The 23,192-nt window shown below is 34.4% G+C and overlaps 1 protein-coding gene across 16 annotated transcripts in view; it reads right to left on the bottom strand.

Moving 5' to 3' along the window:
• The window catches only part of KCNT2 (potassium sodium-activated channel subfamily T member 2), a 405,220-nt gene that overhangs the window by 214,721 nt on the left and 167,307 nt on the right, over positions 1 to 23,192 (bottom strand). For 13 of the 16 annotated variants that reach the window (XR_009563185.1, XM_060294948.1, XM_060294737.1 and 10 more), the window contains 5 exons: positions 22,088 to 22,136; positions 19,643 to 19,702; positions 10,034 to 10,108; positions 8,724 to 8,807; positions 5,840 to 5,934 (listed from right to left, as the gene is read on the bottom strand). Coding sequence is in view for 15 of the 16 variants with exons in the window: in XM_060294948.1 (XP_060150931.1) it covers positions 5,840 to 5,934; positions 8,724 to 8,807; positions 10,034 to 10,108; positions 19,643 to 19,702; positions 22,088 to 22,136 (363 nt within the window). In the remaining variant the exon portion in view is untranslated. Of the gene's footprint in view, positions 1 to 5,839; positions 5,935 to 6,178; positions 6,239 to 8,723; positions 8,808 to 10,033; positions 10,109 to 15,524; positions 15,654 to 19,642; positions 19,705 to 22,087; positions 22,137 to 23,192 lie in introns of those variants that run through there. The other 3 variants (XM_060295228.1, XM_060295288.1, XM_060295325.1) reach the window with 3 other exon arrangements.

The raw sequence follows: 23,192 nt of genomic DNA, 5'->3' as shown, positions 1-23,192 counted from the left end.
TGAAACAAGCCTGGGGACTGTTAGTCAGTTGCCAGATCTTTAGACAAATGCACTTTCTGTCGTTCATTTGTAATATAAGCAAAACAAATGTGACCAAACAAAACTAGTAATCAAATATCATGATGGTGCTATACTGCTAGACCATATGTTATAATACTTTCTCCAAACTACAGTACTTAGCTTCTCACTGTCCACTTCCCAAGTAGCTCTTTGCCTTAAGAGTCAATTCAGTAAATTGAGTTCAAGAACTTAAGCATCCAGTATTCAATAAGTATTAATCAAAGATGCACAAGAAAATCCCAAGTACTTTTGAATTAAGCATGCTAATAATGTTTAACTAGATCATATTTTAAACAATAAATAAATAGGTTCATTTTCTCCTTAAATAAGACTGAGGAGGTAAAATAAATTTTTTTACACTGGACTAAAACACAAAACATCCACTAACCTAATATAGCTCTTTGCTTTACAACTCTACAAAATAATATGAAAATACGTAATACATATTCAAATAAAAAATTTGAATCAAAGTAGGTGCAAAAAAAATCTACTAGTGTAAAATTAGAAACACCAAATGCATTATAAATTAGAGTACTTACTATTGGTTAGAATATGCTGATAATTAAGCTAAAGTCATGCACTTAATTACCAGATGGACCAGTTGTCTCTGCTTTGTTCCAGAGACACAGGCTGAATCACAATTTCCAGCTGTCTTGGAACTGTGCACTACTGAGCTGAAGGGGCACACAGCCGACATGTGGGAAGATTAGTCCAATTCCATTACAATGACAGGAAAAGCAATTCTGAGCACATTCCCTACAGAAAGGGGTCAGTAGCCTCATTTTTATTTCAGTTTGGCACTGAGCACGGTGTCTTTTATAGACGAATGCTTAATGACAGTCCTTTTTAATGTTCATAATGTTGAAGACAAGATACATTTTAAAACCATACAACAGCTTTCCAAACAGGTAATATTAAGATTGTGAGATCCATGAACAACAGAGTCATTTCATCAAATATTAGTTCCTGAATCATTTGGGGCTTAAAATTTAATGTATGTATTAAAAGTTCTGATTTGGTAAAGCAATGATAGACTTGCTCTATGAAACAACTTAACAGCAATTAATTATGACTAATTTCACCACAATGGAATATATATATATGTGTGTATATATACATATATACCATTATACATACATAGATACAAATATATACACATATTTACAAATATACATATAAAAATATGTACATATATACACACACACATATATACATACATATATATACATATATATATAATGGAATATCACTCAGTCATAAAAAAGAATGAAATCTTGCCATTTGTGGCAACATGGCTGAACCCAGAGGGTATTAAGTTAAGTGCGACAGAGAAAGACAAATAATGTATGATTTCACTTATATGTGGAATCGAAAAAAACAAAACAAATATATGAAAACAAACAGGTGGTTGCCAGAGGGGAGGGGATCTGGGGACTGTACGAAATAGATGAGGAGAATTAAGAGGTACAAACTTACAGTTGCAAAATAAATGAGTCATGGGAATGAAATGTACAGCATGGGGAATATAGTCAATAATAATGTAGTATCTTTGTAGGATGATGATGGCGGTCAAAAGGTACAAACTTGCAGTTATAAGATGAATAAGTACCACGGATGTAATGTAAATCAGGATTAATATTAATATAATTAACACTGCTCTGTTATATATGAAAACTGTTAAGAGAATAAACCCTGAGTTCCCATCACAAGGAAATTTTTTCTTTTATTTTATATTTATATGAGATGATAGTCACTAAACTTATCATGGCAATTATTTCATGATGTATATAAGTAAATCATTATCCTATACACCTTACATTTGTATAATGCTGTATGTCAATTATTCCCCAATAAAACTGGAAGGAAAAAAAAAAGTAGTCAGTCCCCTGTCTGCTGCCTAGAATCATTTTTAGGCATCCTGATTCAGTTTCATAGTATTATTAACAAATTACTATGCTTAAACATTTTAGAGTAAATCTCTTTTTGCAGGTTCACATGATAATTCAATCATCTTGTATAAAGAGGACTTCTGAAATTAAAATTTTTGGAGTGTTCACACCATATGCCATGCCCTCTGCTAGATAGACATTTTATAAACATATCCAATTTAATCCTCATTTGAAAAAACACAAACAACAAAAATCTTATAGGATGATTAATATTGTACTCATTTAATGATGTGGAAAACAAGGCTAGATAAATAAGTAATTTGCCCAAGGCCTCCAAATTAGTATAGCCTTGAGTTTTAAACAAACAGTGTACATGTAAACGTTCATGACTTATCATTGCCAGAGACTGCTTATTGTTCCACAGCATCGCATTTTTCTTTTTCTTGATAGTATAATATTCAACTGGGTATTTGTTGCCCCGACAGACTACATTTTTTGCAGATTCCCTGCAGCTATTGTGTGGGTATATGACCAAATCTAGCCTAAGTTATGCACACAATTTCTGGGTTGTGCCTTATATTCTTCTTTCCTAAGGATGGAGTTAGGATGTAATGGCAAGAGCAAAGCAGCCATACTAAACCACAGAAACCCTGTTTTGAGAATGGCTAAAAACAAGATATAAGCAAACTTTGTCTCCAACAGTATTAAGCTGATGGAACAATCTTGGAACAATCTTTAACAATCTTGGGGCTTAAAATTTAATGTATGTATTAAAAGTTCTGATTTGGTAAAGCAATGATAGACTTGCTCTATGAAACAACTTAACAGCAATTAATTATGACTAATTTCACCACAATGGAATATATATGTGTTTCTATTTGTGTAAGTTCTTGTATCTTTGTGTATATTTGTCTTTTATAATATGTGTAGTGTAACTCTTTGGTAAAATAGCCTGATGATACAGCATAAGTAATGTATCATTGTTCATATTTTTCTTGTAGGTAACCCAACCATCAATGGTGAATTTGAATAAGACTTATTCTACCTTACTATGATTATCATGATTTATGAAGACATTTCGCTTGTAATGCTAGAGAAGAATACACAAAGAAATCAAACTTCAGTTTTTCCATCCTTGATATTATAATTTTAAAACATATTAATGTAAATGTATTGAGTACGTGTGATTAAAAACAATAACATTTTATGTACCTAAACTAACTCTATATTATAATTGCACGTTAAAAGGTAGACTCATATCCACGTATTGGTGACAGTTTTAACATTAGATAGTATCTGTCAAAACTACCACTCAAATGTCTAAAGTTTAAACATACATACACACAACAACAACAAAGTAACTATAATTGCAAATAAAACAAAAAGTGAAACACAAATGATTAAAGTGACAAATAAACTGCATAATAGAAATTACATATAGATCATGAAAGCCCTTTATCTGGCACAGCACTGTGGCATAAGAAAGTGGCAAAATTTGTGTAGTTGTTTCCTTTGAAAATAAAAATTACTCAAGAAATAGATGTATAGGCAGAAAGTAATAGCAAATAGAGAGCCCATTGTGGGTAGTTCACTGTGATGAGGATGCCTCCAGAACCAAAGTACTGGACTAAGTGTTATCATACAAAAATAATCTGTCCTTACTTTTGCATTAAAATTTCGATTACCTCTTTAGCAAATTTACTTTAACAGACTCCCATATTATTTAGACTCATTTATTTTACTTTTTGTAATTTTCCAGTAATTGAGAAAGTAGCATGTGCATAGGTATATAAAAATTTTAATTTTAAATAATACTTTTCCTTAAGTAAAATGAGAAAATTCCTAAATTATCTAAATTATGTATCTTAAAATTAAGAACTTTTTGTGACATTAGAAGAGAAGGCATTACTGTTAGTATTTCAAATTTATGCAGTTAGATATTTACTAGGTAAATAATAAAAACAATTTGTGAAGAGTAAAAAAAAATTAAATGATAAGATGGCATTGTGTCCATTTTAAAGGGGTATTTTATGTTTAAAGGCATGGAATATCCTAAAATGTGTGCTTTTTAAATATAAAAGTATGGAATAAAACATATTTAAAATCCATTTAAAAGAGGTATTAATTGCATACTACTTAGGTGTAATAGTTGTTATATTGCTGTACCTACAACTATATTTACATACATATATCTATAGCTATACTTTAATCTAAAAATAGTATTGTAGTAGTGATGAAGGCATTCTTCCTATTGCAGTACTTCCTAATTAGCTTTTTCTCTTTCTCAGTAGGTCGAATCCAGGTCAGAGCACAAATACACATAATTAAGTTGAAAAACAGACATATCATTCTACATCATTTTTTGATTTTCACATTTTTTTTTCTCTAGTAAGGCTCTGCATGAATCCATATGGGCAGTGCATCATTTCTCATTCCAAAAGAAGAAATACTGCTCAACATCACTAATCATTAGACAAATGCAAATCAAAACTACAATGAGGTATCACCTCACACCAGTCAGAATGGCCACCATCAAAAAATCTACAAACGATAAACGCTGGAGAGGGTGTGGAGAAAAGGGAACCCTCTTGCACTCTTGGTGGGAATGTAAATTGATACAGCCACTATGGAGAACAGTATGGAGGTTCCTTAAAAAACTAAAAATAGAACTACCATATGACCCAGCAATCCCACTACTGGGCATATACCCTGAGAAAACCAAAATTCCAAAAGAGTCATGTACCACAATGTTCATTGCAGCTCTATTTACAAAATAGTCAGGACATGGAAGCAACCTAAGTGTTCATCGACAGAGGAATGGATAAAGAAGATGTGGCACATATATACAATGGAATATTACTCAGCCATAAAAAGAAATGAAATTGAGTTACTTGTAGTGAGATGGATGGACCTAGAGTCTGTCATACAGAGTGAAGTCAGAAAGAGAAAAACAAATACCGTATGCTAACACATATATATGGTATCTAAAAAAAAAAAATGGTTATGAAGAACCCAGGGGCAGGACAGGAATAAAGACGCAGATGTAGAGAATGGACTTGAGGACACGGGGAGGGGGAAGGGTAAGCTGTGACAAAGTGAGAGAGTGGCATGGACATATATACACTACCAAATGTAAAATAGCTAGCTAGTGGGAAGCAGCTGCATGGCACAGGGAGATCAGCTCCGTGTTTTGTGACCACCTACAATGGTAGGATAGGGAGGGTGGGAGGGAGATGGGAGAGGGAGGAGATATGGGAACATATGTATATGTATAGCTGATTCACTTTGTTATACAGCAGAAACTAACACACCATTGTAAAGCAATTATACTCCAATAAAGATGTCTAAAAAAAATAAAAAACTAGTTCATAAAAAAAAAAAAACTGTTTTCTATAATAAAGCAACGTACCAGTTGCCTCCCACTGTCCTGTCTGCCCTCGCTTTCTGCCTGGATGCCTGAGAGAACATTGGGGGAGGAGGGGCAGGCAGACAGGGACGGGCAGGGACAGTGTTCTCAACAGCAGTTCTGCTTTGAAGATTATGGAAAGATGAGGGCACCCCCATGCCAGCAGTTTGAAGGAAAAATTATTGTTTGACAACTGTGGCCTGCAGTACAAATTCTTGTGATCTGGTTGTTTACAGCATTTAGGAAAACCTCAGAGCTGCAGTAAATATCAATACCAAATGGCTGACGTGCTTTCTTGTTTTTTTCCTTAAGACTGAAGTAAGGATTTTACTTCTATTTCTATAGGTGACCATTACTTTTTATAGTGAATATTTATCTATTCATTTACTGTAGCCAAATCTTAATTAAAGTGGTTTATTATATGTTTTTGTAGAACTATAATTAAAACAAAACATAATAAAAATGCTGATATGTATGATCTTACCAGGTGAAGATAAGGCATAGTAATGTAGATATTAAAATCAAAACTTGATTAAACATTGCAGACTGTGTACGCTGAATGGCTCTGTGTAGATCATTCTGAAATAATACAGAACAAGCATATTTTAAATTTTGATAGATACTACATATTCATGAGTTTTGTTACATTTATTACTATGTATTACATTTCAACTATCTTGTGCATACTCAACACACATACTTTAAATGGATATAGCAGCATATTTTCGTTTTTGCCTTGGTCTATATAACCTTACTGTAACATTCATATTACCAAGATAATACTATGGGAGACCACCAAAGCACCAAATTTTAGTTTACTCGCCTTACAAACATCTGTAGAGTTGTTACACTGACTCCCCAAAAGCCCTCCACGGTGAGTATGCTCTCTTGTGGAAAATTCTAATTTTAAAAGATCAGAAAATAATATGTTCAATTAAGGGGAAAGTAATAGATGGATCAAACTACAACCATATCTCATTCTCTGAATCAGGAAAAATAACATGAATTATGCCAGGTGATTTATCATAAAAATAAAAAATTATATAGCCAATGAACATTTTTAGATTAATTTCATTCATATTAAGAGAAATGTGAATTCAAGATATAATTTTATTTTCCAATTGAAAAACACTGAAAATAATAATACCCACTGTTATTTAATATGCAAAAAACAAGCACTCATATATAATACTGCTCATGTAATTTGTTATAAATTTCTTGAAAGTAATTTGGTAATACAAGTCAAAATTCACAAAGGTATGCCCTTTCTACTTCATGGTTTCATTCATTTAATTAGTATTTACCCCATAACATAATTTCTAAAAGCTAACCACATGAAAATTATGAGATGGAAATCAAATACTTATGTATGTTCATCTTTATTACAAAATTATAAGATTTATTACGTGAAATAATGAATGTCCATTACTATTAAAGTAACTAAAAATGCAATAGAAAAATGGTTAAATAAATTGATCAAAACTAGATAGCAGATTTAATGCATCCATTAAAAATGGTTTGAACAGGAATATTTAATGACATAGGAACCTGTCCACCACATACTATTATATGACAAAAAATTTAAATTATAAAATTAAACATACTATTTTGTGTGTGTGTGTTTTCATAGAAAATATTAGAAGAATATAAGTTATTACTAGTGCTTAGTCTGTGTGGAAGGTTTGTAGTTTTGCATAATGTTTTATTTTATGGTTTCCTGTTGTATAAATTTTTTATAGTAACATTTTAACAGTCTGCATATCAGGACTGCGTGAGATAGATAACTTCATCAATACAAGCAAAGTCTCAATGAGTCATAGTTTATCTTTCTCTACCACACATTTAACCAAAACTGTAACAAAAACAAACTAAGTTGACTAGAATTTCACCTCGCATCTCTTACTTTCTTCTAACAGAGGTGTTAATGAACAGAAAAATAAATTAAAATTTAGCAACCAGGAAGAGGAGAAGTAAAATATAGAGCTATGATGGAAAATGAATCCTAAATTAACAATGCAAGCACTACTTCTACTCTCAACGATTGACTAATAATTCCTCTCTTGGTTAGGTTACTTTTTCCAACAGCTAATAAATGCAAATTAGCAAAGACGTTTATTTTTTTTTCCTGGAGTATTTCTTTTTCATTAGGAATTTAGGCAATCTATATTTAGTGAAATAGTATTTTTTTTGGACAGTTAAGACAGACTGATGTTTCCACAAACCATCCACAGGCTACAGTCTCCCCTTCTTAGTCATGAACTTTCATGAGGCTCCAGTGGTTACTTAACACAGATGTTTAGAAATATTCATCTGGTTGTGAATATTCAAATGTTATCCAGATATTCCTTTTGGCCACAACTGGTGTCATAATTTCTGTTAAAAAGCTATTTACATTGTAAAGCAATTATACTCTAATAAAGATGTTAAAAAAAAAAGGTATTTAAGAGAAAAGCAAGTTTGCCTCCAAACAAATTTAATTTCTGTGTGATAAAATTAATAATATTGAGCCCTTACTATGTTTATGCCAGATACAAGATTTTACACATACATATATATGCATGTATATATAATTTCATTTAATTCTCACAGCAAGCCTGTATGTAGGTACTTTTATTCTCTTGTGAAGATGAAGACATTAGCAAAGAAGTTGAATCATTTGCTTATCTTATCAGAGCACTTAACATAGAGTGGACTCCTATTAACACCTGTAGAATAAATGACCAAGCAGCAAGCTCACTCATAAGTGTCCAAGTCTATTATAGCAAAGAGATTTTGGTCATAGTTATAAATCAGTCCTTCTGAACAGGGTCAGCCTTGGGCAAAATGCAACTGTGGCACATCTCTTCTTTCCTGCTTCCCCTTCTCCCTCCTAATATCCTACTCCCAACCCAACCCAGCCTAAAAAGGTGACTTTACATGAGGGCCTTCTGGCTGCAATATAGGGTCTTACAAAAGCCTATAGATTTTTATGGACTGCGAGACTACCTACAGTTAAGAACAGTTTAACAATGTTACCTCCTGAAGCCTTAAAACCAGGGGTCCCGTTATACATCAAGAGATTGCCTTAGAAGGGAAGGCTGTTTGTCTTCAGGAAATTGGCTAACTAGTTGGACCAGTCCGAACAGCAGTTAGCTTTGGTTTGGTGATATTTGGAATATCTGAACTATTTTTGTTTACCAGCTCATAGGGCCTTATGAAGGAAGGGACTTGGCAATATGGGCATTTTATGACTTTTCATTCTCATTAGGGTATAAGCAGACTTGGGATCTATTAGCTTAGACAGTTATGCAACACATCACTTTAATGAGGTAAGAAATAATGGAGTGTTGAAAAATATTTTTGTCTTTACACTTGTCTTTTATACTTACAATCATATTTTCCAAGGCATGTTTGGCAAGCCAACAGTTTAGAAAGACTGGGACAAATAGATTTCTTAAGGAAGGCCAGAATATCTGGAAAACAAATCAAAACTAAACTTTTATCTCAAAGCAAGAAATCGATATGATTGAGAAGAAATGTGAAACAGAAATAAGTTATTAAAAACAATAGAATGATCTAAAACATGTGGCAAATACTTTAAACTCATATGACTATTGAAATGCAAGGAGCAGACAGGATCTTTTCATTCATTCTCTAAGTCTTACTTAAGGAAAAATTCTTCGGAAAATTATTGTAGAAGCAGAATGAAAATAATCAGCCCTCACTGGATGTCAGCTATAATGTGCTAATTAGATCACTAAATCTTTTAGTGTGACAGTTTATAATAGACATTACCTCTTTCTTTCCTGCAGCTGGAAGTAAAAAGTAGATGTAAGGAGACAGAGCTTTAGTTTTTCATAGCATTACCACTTAGTCTCTGCAGATGCAAACATTCTTACTGACTTTGGGGAACTGTACTCCACTGGAATTATGTTGAATTAGCCATTCAATCTGGGGCCAGTTGTTCCTCTAGATAAATCACTCAAATTAAAATAATTGTCAGAACTGAGCAACAGCCTCAGATCATATTGACTTCTTTTCATAATTTTCCAAATAAAATTCAAACAAATAAGGTTTAGAAAGCATATTACCAACAGATATTACTGTAACTTTATCAAATAGAGATTAAGACCTAATTTTGCAATGGGAAAGTGCTAGTTACATACTTTGTAGTTAAAACAGGATCACTGTGGAATTGGTCCTCCACAGACTTTGATAAAGAAGCAAATTACTAGTTGTCTGGCTGACGGCAACTTTCTTAGTAAAAAGAGAACTGGACTTAGGAAATCCTATGGTTAAGCTCGAGATAAACATATTCTTAGCATGAGAAATCTTTATAAATACTTGGTTTTACTTGGTTTCTATTTTTTTTTAATTCCACAATATACACAAGAAATGGAATGATTAATTCCTGGTCTGTTTAGACAATATTGACACTTGTTAAAATGGCACCTCTAGAGCATATATTTCTAAAAGCATTTCATTTTGCAATTGTACTAAATCTCATTAATTTTCACTTAATTTCACAATCCAGTTACCCAACTGATTTTACTATTTATTTTTTAATACCATGATTTAAAACAATAACAAAGTCTAAATTCATCCATCTGAGCTAATATGTTATCTATTACTATTTAGATTTAAAGACTTTATGTCTAATTAAAAACTTATTTCTTTTAAAGATTCTTTTAGGACTTACTGAGATAATGAAGGGAACCGCATTAATTACTTCCAAGATGAAGGGTATTCGTAAAATCTGTTCCCAGATGTTTCCCTTCCAAGAAAGAATGAGTAAAAATGAAAGTCAATTATAACTGAATCCCATTAAAGGGGGAAAAAGACAGCATCAGAATTTCTCTAGCAATAAGGATGTTTATATTAATAGAATACCAAATTATTATTTAGAAATGTAGCAATGACTTTTAGAGATTATTTTGCTGAATGTAATTGTGCCCTCTCAATTTTGTAGTCAGTGTAAGAAGTAAAACAAATGTTTGTAGTAATCCTTGAATATTGCATATAACACATTTTAATCATAACATATTTCATGGAAGAAAAGTTACTAGTAAAAATAAAACACATTAAAAAACCTTACAGAATCAATGAAAAAGCGACTCAATCTTAATTTTTTTACTATAATAATTACATTCACAAACTTTAAAGCATATCAAATAGTTCGCAAACACAAACATATAACAATGTTCCTTGGAATTAACATTGTTTTTAGATTAATAAAATTTAAAGGGAGGATTTTCTCAATCTTCTGGATTCTAATTTTCCAACCCACATAGTGCAACAATATTAATCAGGCCTGGCTACCTAATTTGTGGGGCTAAGGGCAAAATGAAAATGCAGGGCCTCTTAGCAGGGCCTCTTATTAACAAATTATGAAGAATTTCAAGAAGGTGACATCAGAGCATTAAAACAAGCACAGGCCCTTCTAATTGTGCAGCTCTGGGCAACTGCACTGGCTAACAGGTCATTCCTGAAACTTTCTTGAACGGTGTCTAGCAAAAAAGAACTCAGAACTTCCTAAAGCAGTTTATTCGTCTATGAAAACAAGAACTACCCATTAGTAAGGCAATTTGAAATCTGACTCCCTGTAATGTCTAATTATTTTGTGACACTGGCTATAATATTGGGATTCTTTATTTTTCTTGAGGTCCCAAAGCCTTAAAACATTACAATGATATAAAACACCTCCACTTCACAAGGCAAGTTCTAGATCAGCAATCATCTGTGTGCTAAAGAGGTTTTGTTATCATTAGTTCATCACCCGTCTGCAAGCTGTATAAAGAGTGGAGGAGGGAGCAGGTGGAAGAAACAGAAGCAATGAGACCTCCTCTGTGTAGAGATACAAGGGTGCTGTGTTACTTCCCTCACCACATCCAGCTCAGTGAGGAGAGCTCGGGTGAACGACCCAGACAGCTGTGCTCAGACATGGGGGCTGCATTTGGCCAATGCTTAAAACATCATCAAAAAACAGCAGAGCAAAGACAAAGAGAGTTGAGATGAGAACAGGCCATACTTATGCCAATCCTAAGAGGTACTTATTTTCTGCGGATGAGATATAGACCCTAAAGAATGAAACTTATGGCCATTCTAAGTTCACACTCAGGAGGGCTGTGTTCCTAAGGGGACATGGAACCGTGACAGACGGTGGCCCTCAGGACCCCAGGGCCTGGGTCAGAGCCCTAATGGCCAGCCTGAGGCTTGAGGCATCAAGGAGCTTTGGCCAAAGGCCTCAGGAGAACTACAAAAGCCCCGTTTGGACCTGCCATCAGAGCAACCCAACCGCAGACTGTTCTTGTGCCAGTAAGGCAACTTTGTCCCAGAAGCTGACCTCACTCCTCCCCATGCCTCCTCAGCCCTGAGGGACCAAAATCAGCTGGTGTCAAATAAGGGAGGAGGGGAAAAGAGGAGATGGCCCCCAAGATGATCCCCTGCCCCATGTGGTTCCAGGCCAAGAAAAAGTTAAAACTGGATAAGAATTTTAAATTTTTACATACTGATCATAATTTCTTAAGTACTAAACTGAGATTTGCATTGCGATTGAAAAGTCTAAAAAAGCTAAGATACCTGCCCAAGACTTCATCTGATGAGCATGGCTCATAAGGAAAATGACTGGATTTGAAGGAGAAATGCAGGAAGACTAAAGCCTTTTCCTACTTGCACTGAGTCAGGCCTACCTATTCAACAAACCATTTATAATTGATTTTAATTATGTGAAGCTCCTATTTTTTATTGTGCAGGTTAACATTACCATTTCTTTCATCAGTTTTTTATATGACTCAGTTTCCAGAATGTTTAACACTTGGCTTACTCTTTCCCTACTGTGTTTTTACTTGTCATTGTACATTGTTCCTTGATGTCAATGATTCTGCACAGGAAAAGAGACCGATGTGACCAGAAGAAGACGGCAGGGTGGAGTGGGGAGGGGTATGAGTACAGTTACCACTGGTCATACGGCAGGATCTTTCTACGAATACACAGCAAGATTAGTTGGTTTTCTTAGCTGTGGCACACTGGAAAGTTTAGCTCGTAGTAAACCAAAAGTCTTTCTATCTCTAATGTCCCTCTTCATTTCCATTTATAACACACCAATTTGATTTTTATGATTTTTTCTCAAACCAGTAAAAGAGTCTCATGACTGGTATGTGACTTGGTTGGGTTCCCTTCCGATTTACCTTCCATATTAAAGCCAGAGAATTCTTTCTAAAATGCCAAATTTCCATTGCCATCATATTAACATCCAAACTCCTCATTACATCATATGAAGCTTCATAACTTGGACTCTGGCTACTGGTTTGGTTTGTACCTACTACATTCCTAGCCCACCTTGAATTCAGCTACAGATACATCACATGTAAAACTGATTTTGAGGCAGTTCTCTGAACACACTACGCTATTTCATACTTTTACAACTTTGCTCACATACTTCTCCCTCTGCTTGGAATGTCTCAGTCCCCATACCTTCACCACTAACTACCTGGATATATCTTTGTAACATTTTATAAAACTTATTTGTTTATATGACATTTGGACTCAATAAGCATGTGAATGAATAGATGAAACTTTCAAATATCTTATACATATTCTTCCCTTCTTGGTATAATTAATTTTTGACCTTAAACATTTATATTTCTTTCTATTGGATCCAAATGGAAACCCCTGAAAGAATATTATTGTTTAAAGCCTTCCTGGTGCAATTATAAATAAGTTGTTAAACTTATGGCCACAAAGCTCAACAGGTTTTCTGGAAGAAAGCATTTCAAGAGTACTTGGCTATATACCCATCTTAGGTAATCTCATCTATGTGTCAACTTCAACATATCGTCAATAATAAACCAATGACTTCCAATGTTGTATCTCTAGCTGAGATCAATATTCTATCTGAGAATCTCTTTCAGATCTCCACTGCCTAATCCACTGCTTCACACAGATGCCTCAAAGGCACCCTGTGGGTAATATGTCTAAAAGTAAAATTTAAACGACAATGAAAACAAGACAATCCGAAACCTATGGGATGCAGAAAAAGCACTTCTAAGAGGGAAGTTTATAGCAATACAATCCTACCTCAAGAAACAAGAAAAATCTCAAAAAACAACCTATCCTTATACCTAAAGCAACCAGAGAAAGAAGAACAAACAAAACCCAAAGATAGTAGAAGGAAAGAAATCATAAAGATCGAAATAAATGAAATAGAGACGACTCATCTTGATGACTCAGACTCATCAAGAAAAAAAGGGAGAGGATTCAAATCAATAAAATTAGAAGTGAAAAAAGAGAAGTTACAACAGACACCACAGAAATACAAAGGATCGTAAGAGACTAACAAGCAACTCTATGCCAATAAAATAGACTACCTAAAAGTAAAATTTATGATGTTTGCCCTGACTGGTTCTCCAGTAACAGAAACCAAAAGTTCTGGAGAAACTCTTTACACCTTCCTTTCACATGCTAAACAAGAATAATTTGACAATAAGACTTCCTGATTCATATATGGACCTTGAGTCCTCTGGTTCTCATTCTAATGCTAATCCCACTCCAGCCTCCTAACCGGTCTCCTCCCCTTCCTTCTTGCCGCATTCCCATCCACCTCCCACAATGTTACCAGGAATATGTTTCTAAGGCACATCTCATGTGCCAATCCCTACCCCTCACCGCACGCCACCCCCACTCACTTTGTAACTCTTGAACAATTCAGACACTTGCACAGCGAAACACAGATTCTATTACAACCTACAAAAGGCAACAAATCGTTTAGCTCTCCTTGTCCTCTCCCCGCGAATTTTAAAGATCATTCTTTCCTAAGACCTTCCACTCCTCATATATGCCAGGGCCTTGGCACGTGCTTTTTAAGAGACTTGGAAAATCTCCACCTTCCTTTCCAATTTCCCTTTGTCTAGTTAATTCACACACATCTTTCAGCTCTTAACTCAAAATCTTTTGAGTGTTTTGAGGCTTTCCTTGCCCCCTCATTGCACACACACCAGACAAGATCAGATTCCCACACTAGGTTTTTCTATCTTCATCAACATCCTTCTCATTCCTTTTTTTGTTTGTTTTTATATATCTAATCAACACTTGATTTTAATGTCATGAGGTCCAGGTGAGAGCATCTGTTTAGTTCGGGATTCTTTGCTCTGTTCCTAGCACAGTCCTTGACAGCCTGAAGCTCCTCAATAAAAACTAGAACTGCATTATGTCAAACACGCTCCTGTGGATTCATAGCTAACGTGTGTGTATTTGTGTGTTGTAGCGAAAAAGGAATTTCCCCCTGAGGACTAATTTTCACAATATAAAATTATACAGGGAGGCAATGTACTCATTGCTAAAAATAAGCGAATAACTTTTCGATTATATTCATTAGGTTTAATTCTAAGATCTCAGGTGGTCTTCTGAACATTCATAAATTATCTCCCCTAAGATAAGCTGACGAAAAATAGATAGAAAAATTATCCAAAAGTTGCATTGGCTATTAGAGAGTCCCCATCGGCCTGCATCATATAAATCCACATGATAAAAGTAATTATGGTGGAAAAAGAAAGCCTAAATCTGGAGAATGCGGCTACATAGAGAAGCATGAAATAAGATCCAAAAGGCAGGCACATGCCTTTCAAAATTAAGTTAAATACCTGTTTCACTTAATCTTATTTTCCTGAACGAGATGAAAGGCATTAGTCTCCTTCCAAATGGTAACCTAAAGAAAAAAAAGTTTCTAAAAAGTAGGTTTTTCTGTTCTAAGCGTGTAGAGCTCTCTGTGTTCCTCTCCTTATTGACAGAATTCAGTAAAATATAAATAAAACCTAATCTAACCATTCTACAACATTTGGTATGGATGTAACCTTCCTTAACCAATAAAAATGCAGGACAACAGGTGATTTTCTAAGATGTACCAGGCTTTTATTTTTATCATAAAAGAAAGTGCAAGTTTGGAACTATTATCTAGGTAACTCTAAAAAGCACTTTAAAAATTATAAGATTTATGGTAATTTAGTTGTTAGCCCAGGATGGAACATGGGACTTTTAAAAAGCATTTTCTTCTATAATATTAAGAATACCTATATTTAAAATATTTAACCAAAAAGACTAATAACTTACTTTCCTTCAGTGAGTTTAAATTATGGAGTAACCCTATGGCAGTCTTTTGTATTTCTGAATGTAAACTCAACAACATTTAGATTTACCATTTCCATGGCATGGTAAGCAGAATCACCAGGATCTAGGCGTCCTAGTCCAAATCCTTTGTTCATTCCAGAAATAAGCCCATCATGATGTTAACATTTCAAAACTGTTGCTTTTTCATAAAGCGATTACTGTATAGAAAAAAGAATTGTAGATTTAACCAAAGCCTTCTAGGTGTGCTGAACTTTTGCTTTCAGAGATTTGGAAATTATGCCAGGGTGTGTTTTTGTTTCCTTTTGAGTTAATGAATGTATGTGTATAAATAGAGTTCTATTTTGAAAGCAGCTGATAAAGACATAGAGGGTATCTATCTGACAGAAGAATAAGAACTTCCCTGTTGGGCAATCCCTGTGACTATTTTGACAAACAGCGATAAATAAACATGAATTGAATGATGATTTAACTTCAGACCTGCAATTCTGTATGACATAGGACAAAATAAGTGGATGTCAGGGATTTGTAAGTTATTATCTGCTAACCTCAACATACACTTTTAAGAGTTTTTGCTCATTTTGCTTTTACTCATTAGTCTTTTGATTTAAAAAAAAACTATAGTCTCCATGATAGTTAAAACTTTTTTAATTGTTAAGGATTAAGTCATGCTTATTTTAGAAAGTCTAATTTTAAGAACTATAAAGTACTTACAAATAAAGTATTAAATTTATTTTAAAATATCACATATATACATATATGTTGTATATGTAAATATATACATTATCTGTATACATATATGCAGATGTAAACAAATATGAGAAAATTGTATGTTGATTTGCTATTGATATTTCAGAACTAGAAATATCAAAGAGCAATATTAGAAATGGATTTCATTACTAATACAATATCCATTTCTGCATACCTATCTATAATTTTTCTTAAAAGTCTAATTTGAGAGAAGGACCTCATTTGAAGTTCTGCTGTATGGATTTGCATTATATATATGCCATAAATAGTTATCAATTATTTAATTTTTTCATTCCAAAAAATGTATCCAACAGTTTATTGAAAGGGTCAGAAGAGTTCATGAATTTGACTGAATATATGAAAGGAAAGAAGGTAATTAACAGCAACCTGTCCTTCCAGTGTCACATAACTCCTTTTTATCTTTTGTGTTGTAACACACAGGACTCTCACCATGAACCTCTCCTCCATCTAGACATTAATGTTTATGAAGGTCAGAATGAAAATATTATATGTCATCTAGCTCTACCTGCTAGGTCTTTGCTCTCATTTTATAAATGGCAGGAATTAATTGATTACGAATGTCAGCACCACATAATTACAATGGAAAATTATAATTCCACCTTGAATCTCTTCGTGCTTTTTAAATGACTACTATTAGCAAAGCACCAAAGTTAATTTCATATTACTTTTTAGTTTGAATTTGGAGCACATACATTCACCAATGCAGATTAATATTTTGGCCAGTTTATGCATTTGTACATACTCTTGTACTAGCGGAAGAGATTTCATTAAATTACAAAAAAACACCCACATGCCTAATTTTTTAGTATGTCACTTTTTGCGTATCATATTCAACATTTATCACATACTTGAATACTAAAGACCTTAGAAGATAACATCTTGGATGTTAATTTACTTGATTTTTATTTTATTCTTCTAGGTATCCAAAATCCAGATTTGTCAATCAGAACATATTTATAGAGCACCTATTCTGACAAGAAGATATACTAATAAGCCATTAAAAGATGCCTCCTCAACATCTTATTCAATAGTGTCCATCACTACGCTAGTATTTTCTAAGTAATTTAGGATTAAGTGACCAGCTATGTGCAAGATCTTTGAGCTTCGTCCTCTAACTTCAAAATATTCTTTCAGGCACCATTTTCCATCTCCTGTGCTCTCAGAAAAGAACAGAATGTAACCAAAGCTACTTAGTAGTCCTCAACTTCCTGTTCTAGCTTTTTCTTACTTTTTATAAACCTTGCTTCATCCATCATTTTTTCCTGTCCCCTCTACTTGCTCTCTTTAAAAGATGCATATTTTTATCATCGTGAGGCAATCTTCCACCTCATTATATTGCCTCTAGGGAGCTCCTGTACCAGTCAATCAACATTCTTCATTTGACAATTTTACTCTCAACTGTATTCCATTGAAATTGGGCTCTTAAGGATGAATAACAAATGATCTCCCAAATTGTAAACCCAAAAGCCTTTCTCAAGCTTCTTACTAAACTTTCCAAGGTTCCCATGCTTTCATTTAACACTTTCCTTCCCTAGACATTTCTAACATCCTATTTTTCTCATAAATATTAAATCAATCCATCTGTATTATTTTTGGAAGGCACTCACTCTTTTCTTTCTACACTTTCTAATTCATCAATCTCACCTTATTAGACACTGGCCTTATGTTCTTTAGGCGGAGTTAATGAGAGTTTTAAAAAGGAAGCCAGCGGAAAAGGTGAAAGAGTTTGTAAAGACTTCTTGCCCTGAATTTTGGATTAAAAAGTAGTCTAGGGAATGTTATCTTCAAAACCTTACGTTATGAAGTGAGAAAGAAATTTATATGGTAGATAAGAATTCCCCCAAAACAGAACCTTGAGTGCACTTGTTGACGTCGTACATGCAGAAACTGCGAACTGGAAATCCGTGATGACTATGACAACCATTCTGATGACTTTCCACGCTTCTCACCTATTCCTCTGTCTGTCCTCATTGCTTGGTTCTTCCTATGGACACACTATAAGCATCTTCATTAACGTGGGCCTTCTCTTCTCCATTGGCTACTATCCCATCCTTAATGGACTTGCATGCTTCCTTCATCATCTCTATGGAAATGACTGTCAATTCTTAATAAATCTCTCCTGCAAGTCCCAGATCCTCCTTTTCAATTGCCTGCATGTCACAGCTATTTGTCCAAAAATACCTCAGATTCATCATTTCCAAAACCATTTCCATTATTCCACCTATCTCGACCCCAGTCTGATTTTTTTCTTGATGTAACTTTTCTTGGTTTTACTGCCTTGTTCCCAGTCATTTGGATTTAGGAAATCTTAAAATGATTTTTGACATTTTCTTCTCCTCATCTATTTCAACTAATCAGTTGATGATTTCTTTAGTTTCTACCTTCATGACTTATCTTGCATTGAATGTATTCCTTTCACCCAGCCAAAGCTTCACTCGAAGTTTTCCTTTCATACTGCAAATGCATCTTAACTGAGCATGTAGTTTTCAGTGTCATGTCTCTTTGACCTGTGCTGCACAGATGTTCTGAACTAATACTCCTAAAACTTAGTTACAATTATAGAACTCTTGTGTTCAACATCCTGCATCAACTTCCCACTGTAAGTTTCCGTACAAGGCCCTCACTATATTGTCCCATCTTTTTCCACCAATATTTTCCTACATATGCCATACTCTGCCCAAACCTAAGTAGTTATTCATTCTTCCAATTTTATATGCACATTCCTTCTTTTATGCCTTTGCTGATTCTATAAATCCCTGATGTTCTACCTTTTCATCTTTCTTTAGTGAAGTTACTGATTCAAGGATTCTGCTTAAATCAGTCTTTTCACCTCTCTCTATGAAGCCCCACAGGACTTTATTTGCACCTCATAGGAAGTACCTATTATTCAGCCTTGTATTATTATTGTCTATATAATTTTCTCCTGCCCACCCCCCTTTCTAGATTGTAAATTCACTGAGAAAAAAACAATGCACAGTGTGGTGCTCTTCATCAAATAAGAACTTAATAAACATTTGTTAAATTGGGTTAGCCAAGCAAACCTTCGCCAAAAATGAAGGGAATTCATTAAAATAATTCCTAACAGACATGTTTTTCTCCCTCAGTGTTTCCTGTACAGGTCAGGAGAAGAGATGGAGAACAATAAAAAGCCAAACCATTCCATCTGCTTATCTCATATGAGCATGCACGTAACTGGTAAATTAGCCCATGGGAATTAGCGAAGTATGTTTAAGCCACCAAGGAAAACATTACTATGTTACCACAGCTTTTTATCACATACTGGAGAGGTTCAAAATAGTTAAAGGGGTTTAAGAAGAGCTTGCTTTATCCCCAGAGTATGAATTATAAATAGAGGAATACTGGGTCAATGCTAGTAATGTGTTCTACCAGCAGAAAACTTCTAATTAAAATAACTTACCTTATAACTGAGATAACCAAGTAGTATTGTTTCAAAGAGACTTATCAATGCCACTGAAACCTAAAATATAAATTATACCTTAATGAGAAAATCCAACAAAATCAAAATATATATTCTGATTACAATACTTTTAACTTTATAAATATGTGCATATATGTGTGTATATGCATATATACTTATATATATATATATATGATATGTATATATATATATATATGTATGATATAGGAGGTGCTATGTGGCACTTTAATTTCTATATACAGGTGGTAGGCAGCAGGCTGTTCCAGGCACTACAGCTTAGTTTTTATAATTTCTAATACTCCTCAATAAATCTTTTTAAGTTTATTACCACAAATGTAAATGTGGGATTGGAACAGTCAGATGGCTGGAATCTTCACCATATGTAAAGAATAGGTTTTGTTTGTGTGTGTATTCTTAATACACACAATCACACACAACTGTCCCATCACAAATAATGCTCTCCCCCAGCCACACCACCACCATCTCAGTACACCCACCAAAAATGGCAGCTCCCTTCAGAAAATAAAAGAATACAAGCTTGGAGTTAAAGGATACTTTCCATCCTATCACCCACTTCAAACAAAATGAAACATCCTCAAACACTAAACAAAATAGTCCATGTCAGCACTTCAAGATACTTTCAGATTTTATTTGAATGGACTTCGCAGCCAATTCCCCTTCTGCCGCTGGACATGGGCATCCTGCAGCCCCCTAGACAAGCTTCCACTTTTCTCTCTATTCTCTACTCTTTATACAGTTTCCTCTGCTCAGCTACCAAAGAGCTATGATTGCAACAGAAAAAGTAACCAGTAAAGACATCCAGATTATTTTGTGTTAAAGACCCTAAGCACTTCAGGAGACAGGAATATAATCAAAATAAGCAAGCATCAACATGAAATAACTGAGGTAACAAATATATTTGTTCATAGATTTGTGAGAGTACAGTCAATCTGCATGGGAAGGGCAGATACCATAGAGTTTTAGATTCTGACTCCTGTTGGAATGAAAACTTTGATTTAGGTAAAATATAAGGAGAATTTTAAAACATATGAATGCATGACAATCTAAGTAAAAAATCTAAGTAAAATAAGTCCAGAAGTACATACAGTAGACAGATAGTAAAATAGAAATTTTTCACTTTTTCAATTTTCTCCACAAATTCTCTAAATCATAATCTCTTACTTTTTCTAGAGGTACACATTGTTAGATGATCTTGAGACCACTTTTAGCATGAATTGCCCAAAATCCTATGTGAAAATGAGTGTTTTTATTATTTTAGAATATCACTATCAGATAAAAAGCAATTTGAACAGATCAAAATATATTTCAAGGTCATATATAACTATTCATAAAAATATTAACTTACTTTACAAGTGTGTACGGCACTGAAATGAAAGTCAGTAAAAAAAAAACATAAAACACAACTTGACTTCAATAAAATACAAAATATGCAGACATAGTAAAGACTTGATTCATAGTTATAATCACAATGCATACATAATTAAAATAATTCATTGTCACATATAAAATGTACGGACCTCACAATCAACCTGACTTTAAAAGACAAACCAAACATTTGATTTTAAAGTATTTCAAAGGTTGTTTATACACAGTGAGACTTGAGTCCTTCCATTTCTTCCAGACTCAACTGTTTTTAATCTTAGAGGCTCTACTCTTTGAATGATTTGCTTTTGAAAAACAATAGAAACTAAAAAGTATCTGCAGGAAAGAGACACGAGTAGAGGAGATGGGAAGTTGTAAAAAGTTTGCCTGGCATGAAATTCAACAAAAAAAGGAACAAAGATAGATCCAGAGGACTCCAGGGAACACCCCAACAATGTAGGTCAGACACACTGTGCTCCACAGGTTCCCTTACTCCTTCTTCAAGACTCCTTTTATGCCAGGGCACACTTTTTGTTTCATTTACAAAATTATCTGCTTAGGGACCAAGCTCTTCCTATTGGTAATGCGAACTGTTTGTTCATTTGTTTATTCATTTAACAATTATTTATTGAGATTCTACCATGTTCCCAACATTGAGCACAAAAGGTAAAAAATGCAAACATGGTTATGGGCTTTTGATTAATTTTTCAAAGATGATATAACCTAAGACTTTAGGAATGCCTAAAGTAGTTTGGGGAACTTGTTGTGCCTTCAAACAAGGTTGGGTTTACTTTAGTTTCCTTCAGATCCTCAAAAGCTTTCTGAAGTCTAAACCTGATCATGAGGAAATTCTCAAAAGGTAGAATGGAGGGCTCACGTAGACATGAAGAAAGGAATAAAAATTTTAAGATGTGCATCAAGATTAATTAAACAATAAACGAAAACTCATTTTTAATGTCAAAACTTTTCTCCCCAGTAGTATTGCTCAGTAAAATATAAATAAATCCAGAAATATAGGAATACAACAAAATTGTACATAACCTGTAAGCCCCATAAAGGTAGACTTCTGTTCACCCAAAAGATATGAGACCTATGAAAAGAATAATAAGACATTAGTTTTTTTTTAATGAAAAAAGCATTCATTTTTACATTTTCACTAAAGTTGGAAATATTTAAATGTTGTTACCATAAAAAAACAATAAAATACCATAACTAAAATTAGAAAAAAGATCTTACATTGCTTCAATTTTCTTTTTGGTAATACTCGTCTCTGTTCCAGGAAAAAAAAAACCCTTTTTAATTTTGTTTTCGGTCTCATGTTAATCATGTAAGAAAAGACAATGGGCCCTTATTTAAGGAGTGAGGATGGCCAGGGTAGAAAAACTCAAACCACCTGCTAATCAACTCTCTATTGAAAAGCCACTTAAGACTCTTCCATAAACTCTAGGACTTTGTTATTATTTTTTTTTTTAAATATTTACCAATCCCATTTTATTTTTTATTTATTTATTTTTTGCGGTACATGGGCCTCTCACTGTTGTGCCCTCTCCCGTTGCGGAGCACAGGCTCCGGATGCGCAGGCTCAGCGGCCATGACTCACGGGCCCAGCCGCTCACGCGGCATGTGGGATCTTCCCGGACCGGGGCACGAACCCGTGTCCCCTGCATCAGCAGGCGGACTCTCAACCACTGCACCACCAGGGAAGCCCCGGACTTTGTTATTTTTAACACAATATATCGGCAACACACATTCAACAGTTGAAATAATCAGAAGAAAGTCAGTGACTCAGATTGCAGAGCACATTTATATTCAGATTTGAATCTTTATAAAATATTTAATATATCACCCAAAAACCTGTGACTGAGGTTAGCATAAAACATTATGCAGGGGCTTCCCTGGTGGCGCAGTGGTTGAGGGTCCGCCTGCCGATGCAGGGGACACGGGTTCGTGCCCCGGTCCGGGAAGATCCCACATGCCGCGGAGCGGCTGGGCCTGTGAGCCATGGCCGCTGAGCCTGCGCGTCCGGAGCCTGTGCTCCTCAACGAGAGAGGCCACAACAGTGAGAGGCCCGCGTACCGCAAAAAAAAAAAACAAAAAACGAAAAAAAAAAAACCATTATGCAGGACAAGGAGTAATTGTCCTTAAA

Source organism: Globicephala melas, chromosome 1, assembly GCF_963455315.2.
Source record: "Globicephala melas chromosome 1, mGloMel1.2, whole genome shotgun sequence".
Lineage (NCBI taxonomy): Eukaryota > Metazoa > Chordata > Mammalia > Artiodactyla > Delphinidae > Globicephala > Globicephala melas.
This window is presented reverse-complemented; position numbering and strand designations above follow the sequence as displayed.